Here is a 12,017-nt window from a genome sequence, read left to right as displayed (position 1 = left end):
GGGCGCCGGGCCGGGGGGCAGCGGGGCAGGGCCCTGCGCCGACCCCCGCCCCCAAAAAGCACTTGTCGCCGGAGGGGCTGGGTGGCGAGCGATCCGCCACGGGCAGCGCTCCGCGCGATACTGTGCAGGGCTCTGCAGGCGGAGGGAAACCGCGGAGTGGCACTCGCCCGCCAAGGGCGGCCAGCCAGGGTCGGGGCACGACCTGCGTCCCTTGCTCAACGCTCCCCCACCCCGGCCACTGCTCCAGGAAGAGCGCAACGCCTTCTGCGGGCGTACAGCTTTTCTGGAGTTGTCTGAGCCCCGGAAAAGTGCGACCGTCGTGGTGACCGCCAGTACCCGCCGCGCAGCCGTCGGCCCTGCTGCAGCTAAAACCCTAACGAGGGCGTGCTACTCTTGCACCTGGCAGCTTGTCCCACAAAATGATTCCTCTCTCTTTCCCTCCCCACTCATCTGTAACATTTCAAAGCAAGATAATGCCTCCCCGCTCCTCCGGGTAGTGCCCCGAAGCAAGTGGGCAGCTTTCCAAAATGTGAAGGAGAGGGTCTGCGATAACGCTGGTGATTCTGCGTGAGCTTTGGTTGGAGCGAAGTGGCTGAAGTCCCAGCCTCCTATTAAGGCATCCCCTGGGTTCAGCAGAGTTTGTGGGTACGGGGAGATCTGTTTCCCAAAGCTTTTGAAGTGTGCAGCATGAAGCTTTGGGCTTTTGACAGCAGCAAGCCAGCTGCTGAGCTGGAAAATGCTGCTCTACTGGATGCGTGACAAACCAAGGGGTGTCTGACTTGAATTGCTTGTACAGGGTGGAGGCGAGGGCTTGTCTGAGAAGTTCGGCGTCCTCTCTAGGCAGTTCTTTCCAACGCTATGCCATGTGGTGCTTAAAATGCTCCTTTCTGTAGCAGCAGTGTGTGTAGGTGATAAACCCAAGGTGTGGTGGTTCAGGGTAAATTATGAATGCAAACCCTCCCACACAGCCTTGCTTGACATGCAAATCAATTGCACTCTTAAAAATGCTGTCTCTGTTAAAATTTGGATCCTGCCTTGCACCTGTACTTGGCTGAATAACACCCAAGAGGAACTGATTATGTGCCCATCCTTTGATCTGTTACCAGATGACACCATGGCTGCACACTCTCAAAGACTGCAAGTGAAGTTTAATCTTCTCTCTTCAGCATCTCCAGAGAATGAAAGCTGCCATCTCTCTGTAGACCAAGAAAAATGCCTGGAGGACTGCAAATTCAATGCGACAGCTAAAACCTTCTTTATTATTCACGGATGGACAGTAAGTATGGAGACATCTATGTAGCTTGAGGCAGTATTTTCTTTATTCTGCTCAATTGTTTGCACTGCTTGAGTTTCCATCGTTGTCTAAAAGCACACGGGACACTGAAATCATCGTGTTCTGAGCTCTGCAGGCTCCTAGGATCGATGCTTGAAGATATCGTTGGAAGTAGTAACACAGTGCTGCTAAGACTTAAATTCTTGAAAATCCTGTTGTCTAGCCACAATATTTCAGCATCACTTCATATTTGTACAATATGAATCTGACCAAAGTAACTCTACTTTCTAAATGAAGCTATGGAAATGCGATCAGGTGTTCAGTTTAAGACGCCACTTGGCGCTGGAGACATTATTTTAAAGATCCTGTAACTTAAGCTCTGCAATTTTATTGTTGCTTGTTGCAACTGGTAAAGAAATGCAGAAAGCATGCTGAATTTGGTTGGCTGACTTTACCGAGTCTTCCTCTTCCATTTCTTGAGTAACTAGTTGCAGCACTGCTAGACTGATCTAGTTTGTCTGCAGTTGCACATGCTGAATAAGTGATCCATCTTATTTAATTTCTGGTAGAAGAGGGAAGAAAGGCACTCAACAAAAACCTATCACCTTTCACTCTAGAAAGTGAGAAAGCAATATTCTTCCACAGTCTGTCTGGAAACTTGCATTTCTTACATCAAGGGCAACATGCAGAAAGAAAGTAGCATCTACTGGTGATCTTACATGCAATAAGTTGTGTATGTATACTTTAAAGTTTAAGGTGAACCTTGTGGATTGTGTGCATCTGGCTTTCTGTGACCAGGAAGCACTAACATTTTAATTCTGTTGATAGATGAGTGGAGTATTTGAGAAGTGGCTGAGCACCCTAGTGTCTGCCCTCCAAAACAGAGAAAAGGATGCTAATGTGGTGGTGGTAGACTGGCTGGCACTTGCCCACCAACTCTATACAGATGCTGTGAACAACACAAAGGTGGTTGGACAAAGAACTGCAAAGTTGCTCAACTGGTTACAGGTAAAACTACCGCAGGGCACCACAAGTGACAGCTGCACAAGGGCACAGAGTATACCAGTTCTAACAGTCGGGAGCACGGAAGACATCAGTGTAATTCTAGCTATACATGGCATGTTCAGCCCTGGTGCATGCAGTGGCACCTCTGTTTACCGAAGACATGCCTTATCATAGGGCTGGGCAATTATTTGGGCTGGAGGGCCACTTAAGGGGTTTTTTGGTGAGCTGTTGAGAGCCAGGGGGATGGGGCGCTGACCTGGCCTCAGCCCCCCATCACAGCTGTTTACACTTCCCAGGGGAAAAGGGGGTGGCCAGGAAGATGCCAGTTGACCCTATCCACCTTTGTATTCACTGCCAGGGGTACCAGATTGCCTAGCCGAATGTGCGCTGCCCAGTCTGATTAAATGGGGCCACAGGTAGGTGGAGGGCAGTGTCCAGGAGTGGGACCAGTGGGGCCAGAGCTGGAATTGGGATTGCAGGGCGGTGATGCCATGGGGCTGGGGCCAGGCTCAGAGGCAGAGCCATGATCTGCTCCCTGCACGTCATTGCAACGCGCGCCGGTTCTGCAGGGAACCAGCGCCTGTCTCGGATGTGCCAGGAGCTGATCGCAGCCCTGCCCCCGGCCCCAACCCCATGCTGTCATCACCCTGTGATTCTGTCTGCCTGTCCCACTCCTGGGTACTACCCCCCCCCATCTACCTGTGGCCCCATCCCATCCTCCTAGCCAGGTGTGCCCTGCCTGTGGAGGTCCTGGGCCAATCTCCATGGAGACCCAGCCCACCCACTCCATCTGGCACCCCTGGCAGTTGGTGCAGGTCAGACAGGTTTAGATGCCCAGACAGCAGGGCTGGGTATGGCAGTGGTGGCGGAGACACTGGCAGTGGCAGCCAGAAGTGTGAGGGCAGAAAGAACCGCTGCCACGGGGGCTGAGCAGAACGAAAGCCTGATGTTGAAAACAAAGGACGTTTAGACACGTGCTCCAGTAGTGGAGCTGGGGGGGGGAGGCACTTTAAATAGAGAGGCTCTGAGAGCTGCTGTAATTAAAGCACCCAGAGCATCTTGCGTATCTGCGTCCCCACACTTAAAGATGACGGCAGAGGTGCTTTAACAAAAGTTCATTGAATGAGCTTTAGTTAAAGTGCTCCCGTCGCCATTTTTAAGCACAGGGATGCTGATGCACGAGATGCTGGAGTGCGGTAATTACGATGCTCCAGCAGACTCTATTAATAGAGCCTGCTCTGACGTACTGTAATTACAGTGCGTCAAAGCAGCCTTGCTGCTTGTGTGTAGGCACCTAAAGTGTTGGTTTGACCTAACGCTCGGATTCGCTATTCCAGATATGCCCTTTTAAAAGCTATCTTCAGTGTGACAGGAGGTTAGATGAGTTGAACAATGATGACTAAATAACCTACAAACTACCGGATCCTTTTGCTAAGGCCTTGAAAACACTACAAGACTAGAAGCATTTTTTGGATTAAGCCTCTAATCCTAGGGATGTCGAGATGTGAATCTTGCAGCTTCAAGTTCCTTTGCTTAGGTAGGACGTGTACCAGTTGTTCTGAAAACACAGCTAATTTAAGCATTTTTCAAATTGCAGGAAAAACAGTACCTTCAGTTTGAAAACGTTCACTTAATTGGGTACAGTCTTGGTGCCCATGTTGCTGGCTATGTTGGTAACTATGCAGCTGGGACAATAGGCAGAATTACAGGTAAGATTATGCTAGAACCACTGTTGCCACTTGGGCATCTCATCAAATATCAGTACCCTGCAGAGAAAGCCTCTTCTGGGTTAATTCATCTAAAATTAAAATGATTAAAGCATCCTACAGGTGATGGATACAAAAAATTATCTCCAAACAGATTTTTTTTTCACATTTTGGATACTAAACTGACATTGCATCTCTTCCCCTTCTTCTACAAAATATTATTGCTGTGGGATTCTTCTAATATTAGTCATGAGACTTTCTCTTGAAATGGAAAAATCTGCTTTCACAAACTCCTGTAGGACCCAATATGGGTTGGCTAAACACTGGCCTATTCTCATACCCTTGTTATCAAAATCTTACATTTCTGTTTGGTAGAGATGCCTACTCTATAGCATACATAGGGGGACTAACTTGGCTGTGACAGTAACTTGTTTCCCATTTGGCTCACATCAGTTATTAAACTATACCCTTCATTTTTGACACCTACTCTGTCCCCTGCATCCTACTTGCTAGCGCAGTTCCACTAGTTTTGTAAGTCAGTATCCTACTAAAACTCTCCTCTATATGTGAGAGGATTTGGATCTTTTGTTTAGAAACGTGGTGGGGAGGGTTGTCTTCAGAAGAGTACGTTGCCTACACTACAACCATGTGCCTTCCTTATCTGTTTAGGAGGGGATAAGAAATTCTAGCAATAAAACCAGTACATGTAGGTAATGCTACAGTCTGAATAAACTACTGTGTAACACTGGGACGCACCAGAAATTTATCATCACATGCGGTGATTTCCAAAAGTCAATTCCTCTATCTGGGGACAGAAGGGCCAAATGGGAACAGGTAGTGGGGATTTGTTTTCAAAATTTTGGATGGTCCAGATAGCCACGGTTTTCACTCATCTTTAGCTACTGGTCTTAAAGAACCAGCTAGCTATTTCTCTCTGGTTCTCATACCAAGGATCTGTAACATATGGCCTGCAGGCTAGATCTGACCTGTGACTAGGTCCAGTCCAGCCCAGGATGGTTCATTCCAACACAAGGTATCAGGGGCACAGAGCTGCATCATGCTGAGCATCTCTCCTTGTAGTGCTCCCCTCAGCTGCAGAGCCTACTGCTCACCACATCTGCACTTCCCTTAATACAGAGGAATTGGGAATCTGCTGTGAGAGTGAGTCCAGGCAGCTGGCTGTTGGGAAGAGGGGAGGGAGGTGGATTTTTGGCTTGCAGCCACAGCTGGATCGCAAGCTGCAGCCCACAGCAGCAAAAGGCTGCTGACCCCTGCTCAATACCATAAGGAAACTTCCTAGTGTTTAAGGTACTAGCATGTCTTTACTTTTTAGTTATGCTGGATCCTTCAGTCTTGGAAGAGACTAACTGACTTTCCCTTCCCCTACTATTCTTTCTTCCCAATTGCTTGCTGAACTTGTATGAGGCAGGAGATGGTTTAAGTACTGACTTCTACTCCTCTCCCTTCTGATACCACTGAGTTTGTTGCGAAGTTAGGTCTCTTATGCCTGCACATGTTCATCTGGACTGACTTTTCTTTACTAAAGAAAAGGGGCTTCCTCTGCAGCTAGGGCCCAGTCTCTGAGGAGTACTGCTCAGAACAAACTCCCACTAAGTCCTTTACACTTACACTTATGCTCCAAGGGTGGTTAATTAGAGTCATACCAAACCACCTCATCTCAGTCTTTTGGAGAACAATTGGCTAAACGTGAACAGCTGGTTCTTTTTCTTATAAAGGTGCATGTTCTGGTGTGCCCAACACTGACCCCTTTAATGTCAATGGCCAACGTGACTATTGGTCTCTGAGCACTGAAATATCTTAACTTGCTACACTTGAAATCATTTATTTGTTGCATTATTTAAAAGTGCAGCGGATTTGTGAAGATACGTCCATAAATAATTAGGGCAGACCTGAAGTATTAATGCATTCCATTATTTGTACTATTCATCCTTGGTTAATTATTCTTTTGCTTAATTGTGATGATGAATTTTTTGAAAGTCTACTCTAGAGGTATGCTTTCTGGGACAGGAACTGGTTGCATTACTATTATTAGGAAAGTGTCACAGACCTTTTGGCTGTTGCCAAGGTTGTACATAACAAAGTGTTTATCTCATGTCTCTTGTGTTCTCCATAACAGGCTTGGATCCAGCTGGCCCTATGTTTGAAGGAGTTGAACCTCACAGACGCCTCTCCCCTGATGATGCGGACTTTGTGGATGTCCTTCATACATATACGAGAGAAACGCTGGGCGTCAGCATTGGGATCCAGATGCCTGTGGGTCACATTGATATCTACCCCAATGGGGGCGATTTCCAGCCTGGCTGTGGATTAAGTGATGTTCTGGGAGCAATCGCGTATGGGAGTAAGTTCTGACACTCACTCTGTTTAGTTAGAGCAACCTCTGCTCCTCACCAACAAAGGGGGTTCCCCATCTGCTCAAAGGCAGAGGATAGTATAACAACAAAGCTGCTGCCTAATAGGAGGTTCTTTTCAATGCCTCTGTGCCTCCAAGAGATGAGGCTAGAGTATTTTCCAGTAAACTTACTATAAAACTTCATGAGCTCAGACCACTTTCTACTCCAGGACATTAATCAATGCCATATTTTGCTGGCTCTGAAAACTTTTCGTCTGCCTCTACAGCAAAACGATTTTTAAAGTGACAGACTGTTTTGTCCAAATGTCTTGTATTACTGTCTTGAACTATGCTTATTTGAAAAATGTAGCTGGTTTTTGGCCAAAATCAGTTTATTTTGAACAGGAAATGGACTAGCTCACTGAAGTATCTGTTGGGGTGGCAAATGGCTGAACTGTTCCTTATAACCACAACCTTCTCCTTTTTGTCTAGGTATTGGGGACGTTGTGAAATGTGAACACGAACGATCTGTAGACCTCTTTGTGGACTCTCTTGTGAACCAAGATAAGCGGAGCTTTGCTTTTCAGTGCACAAATTCCAGCCGTTTCAAGAAGGGAATCTGTCTGAGCTGCCGAAAGAACCGCTGCAACAGCATTGGCTACAATGCTAAGAAAATGAGGAATAAAAGGAACAGCAAGATGTACTTAAAAACCAGAGCTGGCATGCCTTTCAGAGGTACCTATCTAATGAGATTAACTTGAAAGACGGTGCTGATCTGTGGGGATGATCGTCTTCCGCTAAGTGTTAATATTCTGACACTGACAGTTTGGCAGAAATGAAAGTACTGGCAGGGCTGCATCTGTGTTGATTCAAATATCCAGGTCCAATAACCACTTCAGGGTTGTGAGGCAGCACTTCTTTGTGTTAAGGAAGAAAATTACCATTCCTCCCTTTACACTAACATAAGGATAACCCCTGACTCTGTATCTGAGCAACACTTTTTAAACGGGAGCATTCTAGACACAAAATGGTGTGGGGGTATTTTAATACAAGATTCAGGAAGTCCTCCAAGCTAAGTGACCAACCTGGAGTTTCATCTTCGGTTAAGTCAGTCACTAATTTGATGCTTTCTCCACCTATCAGTGCTGTTTTGATATGGAAAAGATTTAGTCTCTGGCAACTAGTATGTTAGTAATGGAATAGATAGATACCTCTGTTTGCAAATGTGGTTGTAAAATGTATTTCTCTCTCTCTCTCTCACTCTAGTTTACCATTATCAGATGAAAATGCATGTTTTCAGCTATAAAAACTTAGGAGAAACTGAGCCTACCTTCTTGGTTACCCTTCACGGCACGAACAGAGACTCTGAACCCCTCTCTCTGGAAATGTAAGTGAAGAGCAATTTACTCCCTTCCCTATTCTGACCCACAAAAACATTCTTCTTCTGAAATTACTCATCTTTGCTGTAGAAGAAGCAAGTGCCCAGCAAACTTGTCTTGGTTCATGGGGTCTAACTTGCCTTGGGGTTCCTTGTAGGCCAGATCCAACTTGGGGCACTGAGGGCAGCTGCTGTGGTGGCAGTGGCAGCAAGAGGTCTGGAGGTGAGGGTCTGGTGGTGGTAGAAGGTTTGAAGAAAGGGTTCCAGGTGGCAGCAGCAGCAATCTTAGATCACTGCCAACAGACATGGCCAGTGGGGCCTTGAATTTGGTGGCAGGTCACACCCAACTTCTGATGGCTTGCCAGTAGCCTCGCAGGCCAGATAGAGCAGCTGCATGGGTTTGGCCTGGCTTGCAACCCACATCTGACACCCAGTTTTCATCACCTAAGGCAGGGGAGAGCCTGAGGTGTGATGCCTCATAGCAACATTGCTAAACCAGAGATCCAAGTTCACTTTCTTTACTCACACCAGGAACTAACAAGAGCCTGGAGTTAAGCAGCTTTGTGGAATGCCCGATGCGCTGTAAAGCTCTTAATTTTCAACACGCTTGTCTAATACAGCATCTTCTTGTTAGTCTCAATGAGGAAACGAGGCTGAGTTCTCTGCCTGTCTTTCAGACTTGACCAAATTGGCCTGAATTCCACAAACACTTTCCTGGTCTATACTGAAGAAGATATTGGTGACCTCTTAAACATCAAGCTTACTTGGGAAGGGTCATCTCAGTTCTGGTACAGTCTGTGGAAACAGTTCAAGAGTTACTGGTCCCAACCTGAGAATTCCTCCAAGGAGCTGCACATCAGACGTATACGTGTGAAGTCTGGGGAAACTCAACAGAAGTAAGTAGAAAGATACTCTTTTATAGTGTGTTCATGACTTGGAGTGGGTTTGAGTCCTTGTTCAAAGGGATATTCAAGATGTATTGAGGACACCGAGAAAAAGTCTCCAAACATTGACCAACTGGGGAACTCCAGTTGTACAAGCAGTGAAATATGTCCATTGACACTCTAGTATAGTTTAATGGTTGATGTGGTGACACTGCTGGGTGGAAGAACAGCAATTTCTCTGAAAGCCTAACTTTAAAAGAATATTGCTCGGTCCTGTTCAGTGTAATTTGTTTTTTTTGTTAACAAAAGTGTTGCTATCGTCTCCCCTTTCACTACCATAAGTGGGGATGGGGCAGAGGGCCATTAAAGCATCAAATGTTCCCCTGTTGAAAGAAGGCCAATAACAAATGCACCATAGTTTGGCAAAAATCACAGCAATTTTTGTAGCGTTTGCAGAGTTTTAATGAGTTAATACACTGGATTAACTAACAGCTTGACACCCAGCTTTGGAATGCAAATAATGGTAGCACTAAACATACTGGTCCTTCAAGCAATGGGGGACTGTGGACTAGTTGAGATTCATATAGGATTCCTTGAAGAGCAAATGCACTCCAGTAACCCTCAACTTGTAAAGATGCTGAGCACACGTGACCACACTCCCCATCATGCCGTTATGTTGCTGATTTTATTTTATTCTGTCCATACAAGAAACCCAGACCTATTGTGTGCAATTCGCAGTATAAAATGCAGTTTACAAAATGCTTCTACAACCTGCCCAGACTCTTCAAAGCCCTCTGCACCAGAGCAATATCTTACTGCTTACGAAGAATTTTAATTGTTTTGGCACTGTTCTCTGACATCTGCATACCAAGGTCTTGGTCTTTTAATTACCCCCAATATTTAAAAGCTAAAAGCACTGCACAAGATTATCTTGAATGTCCTCCAGTAGCAGGTGGAAGACGGTCAGATTTCCGCTGCAGGAGGAGCGCTGCAGTAGCATTCTTCATGTGGAAGTGACTCCAATTACAGCACAGGCTGTCATTTTGACATCAGCGCCATGGTGGTATTGGTGCTAGTGGTGATACCGGGTGCTAAGGTGGAAGAGGAACTCATTCCTAACCCCCAATCCGAGGTCACTCTTGTTAGACTTCACGTGGTTTGTTCTTTCAGAAAGCTGAGATTCTATATGAGTCTCTCATAATTACTTTCCAAAAAATATATAAGGAACTTGCATTACTAAATATAGATAACCTCTGTTCATGGCTTCTGGTTCTTCCTTCCAGGCTTACTTTCTGTGCTGAGGACCTTCATCAGACAAACATCTCTCCTGGCAAAGAGCTCTGGTTTGTGAAGTGTGGAGATGGATGGCAAACAAAAAATCATCCAAGGTAGGGTAGAGACCAGCTGTTCAAAAACCTACCTGGTGCCTCTGACTGAACAGTTTTTTTTGCTCAGTCTTTTATCATGTGGTATTATCCTGTATTTCCCAAGATTATAGGAATGTCCACCCTAAACACTTCTCCAGTTAACACAAGATTCCTAAAACATTGAAGATACGTTGTAAAAACATAATTGGCCCGTCTAGACATGTAAGTTTACAATATACTTTGTAAATTGCTGTATACATCTATAGATTGCAGACCTACAGCAATCTACAAAGTAAAGTAATAGTATTTTAAAGCTAGAAGATATGATATGATCATCTAACCAAGCCACCCTCTTCCTCACCCTACCATCCTTTCTTCCCCTCCCTCACATACATCTAGTACTCTTAATTCTAGCGCACCCTTTCAATCTACTAGGACTGGTGCCCAAAATATGACACTTTCATTCAGTCTGGTGTTTAGTTTAGTAACAAGGATCTTTGGTCACTCAGCTGCTTTTCACAGAAGCTCCAGTACAGACTTAGGCCTAACATCTATTCAATTTGCTCTTAAAGTCTGGTAGAGCAGAGCTTGTTTGATACCAAACAGTGTGCAGTGTTTAAAACTTCAGAGCTTTGCCACAGCTCTGCGGAAGAGCTTGCTTGCACAGTTACTGTCAAATGGGCGGCAACATTTTTCTTTCAGTTGAGCCATGATTTGGTCTCAAATGCCAAGTTTAGCAAAAATTGTAAAACTCACAGTAGGACAATTTATGGTTTCACAGATGAAAATTCCCATGAAAACTTTTTATATTGGTAAACTTGATTCTTCCCAAGGGTGAAGGATCATACTTGGAAATGGTTTTGGGTGCTGGAATATATCACTCTCCATGTGAAATAAGTTTACTCCATAAACAGCCGTGTAAGAACCGGGCCCTTGATAGGTACTTCTGTGCGGCAAAAAGCATTTTGCAGTTCAGTGGGGCAGGAACTACCATGTTGCCATATCTGGAGAGCCTTCCGCTTACAAATCTATTAATCCATTCCTGAACACAACAGCCTGCAGACTCAAATCCAGGGATTCGGGCTTTCATGACAGCCATCTGTAAGTCTAAGTGCATGTTACACTTGGTATAAACTCAGGTTTCCACAACAATTTCAAGTTGTCTGAACACTATTAGACACTTTCCAAGCAGGATCAAATGCTAAACTGCTCCTCGTCTCTGGTTTGTCCACGATATGTCCAGGTCTGTCCCACTAACACTTTTTTTTTTTTTTCCAAATGCAGAAGATCAAAAATGCTCCAGCTCTTCAGTTCACTAGATATTTCTGCTCCTTTCCTTAGGTCAGCCTTGAATCTGCTCTGAAGGCTTCTCTGAAGACCTGCACATAAGGACTAAACAAAATCAAAATGCATAGAGAAGGCTACAGTAGTGAAAAGACACACTCCTGCACAGTCTGTCTCAGCAGCACTTAAGAAAACTCACTATGGAGGACAGCATGTCTCGGAGCTGATGCAGGCAGTGGAGGAGTGATCCTGATGGATTCAGTTGCTGTCCTAGAGTAACTTATTAAAATGACTAAACTCTCCCTCCTTAAAGGAGTCAGGTTAATGTGCATGAACCTGATGATGTATATATTTCTTGATCTGTGTTTATGCTCTGCATCACCACTCCCCCCCACACTTTGGCTTCCATTAACTGGAAGTGTGGACAAGTTCTAGACACATCTGTGCCTTGACGACAGCAATATGCCTTGGAGGTTGAAGAGAGAAATTCACTAAACATCAAAACAGTTGAGACTAAGCTATTGAAAACGTGTCACTGTGTCTATAGCATAGGAGGTACTATGTGATCTAAAATTGCACTAAATCTTGTGAAGAACGGAAGGTCTAAATCTGTTTGTTTTTTTGTTTGTCTGTTTTTTGGGGTTTTTTTAAACTAAGCACAATGTGTTTTCTTCTATAAACTCCATCTTCTCTCCATGCTGTTCAACACTTTTCCCATTAACCAGTTACTGTAGGTCTGCCTGATACTGTTACAAACGCATTGTATG

At 45.1% G+C, this 12,017-nt stretch overlaps 1 protein-coding gene across 1 annotated transcript; it reads left to right on the top strand.

The window, feature by feature from the left end:
- Nucleotides 1–469: 469 nt before the first annotated feature.
- Nucleotides 470–11,539, top strand: LIPG (lipase G, endothelial type). The gene is made up of 9 exons (XM_019531778.1): nt 470–1,276; nt 2,102–2,281; nt 3,876–3,987; nt 6,122–6,346; nt 6,830–7,072; nt 7,604–7,724; nt 8,393–8,611; nt 9,883–9,987; nt 11,308–11,539. Exons 1-9 carry the CDS (start codon nt 878–880, stop codon nt 11,327–11,329), a joined length of 1,626 nt encoding a protein of 541 aa, XP_019387323.1. The 5' UTR covers nt 470–877; the 3' UTR covers nt 11,330–11,539.
- The last annotated feature ends 478 nt before the right edge of the window (nt 11,540–12,017 follow it).

This window comes from Crocodylus porosus, unplaced genomic scaffold, assembly GCF_001723895.1.
Source record: "Crocodylus porosus isolate Cpor-Errol unplaced genomic scaffold, CroPor_comp1, whole genome shotgun sequence".
Classification (NCBI taxonomy): Eukaryota; Metazoa; Chordata; order Crocodylia; family Crocodylidae; genus Crocodylus; species Crocodylus porosus.
The sequence above is the reverse complement of the archived record's forward strand: the minus strand, read 5'-3'. Positions and strand labels throughout refer to the sequence as shown.

What these genes read in the sequence shown, in the direction of transcription:
- LIPG (XM_019531778.1), top strand. Translation starts at nt 878, where the DNA reads ATGCTCCTTTCTGTAGCAGCAGTGTGTGTAGGTGATAAACCCAAGGTG. An exon ending in AGCTGGCATGCCTTTCAGAG is followed by an intron (nt 7,073 to 7,603) that starts GTACCTATCTAA and finishes CTCTCACTCTAG; the next exon opens with TTTACCATTATCAGATGAAA. An exon ending in CAAACAAAAAATCATCCAAG is followed by an intron (nt 9,988 to 11,307) that starts GTAGGGTAGAGA and finishes TCCTTTCCTTAG; the next exon opens with GTCAGCCTTGAATCTGCTCT.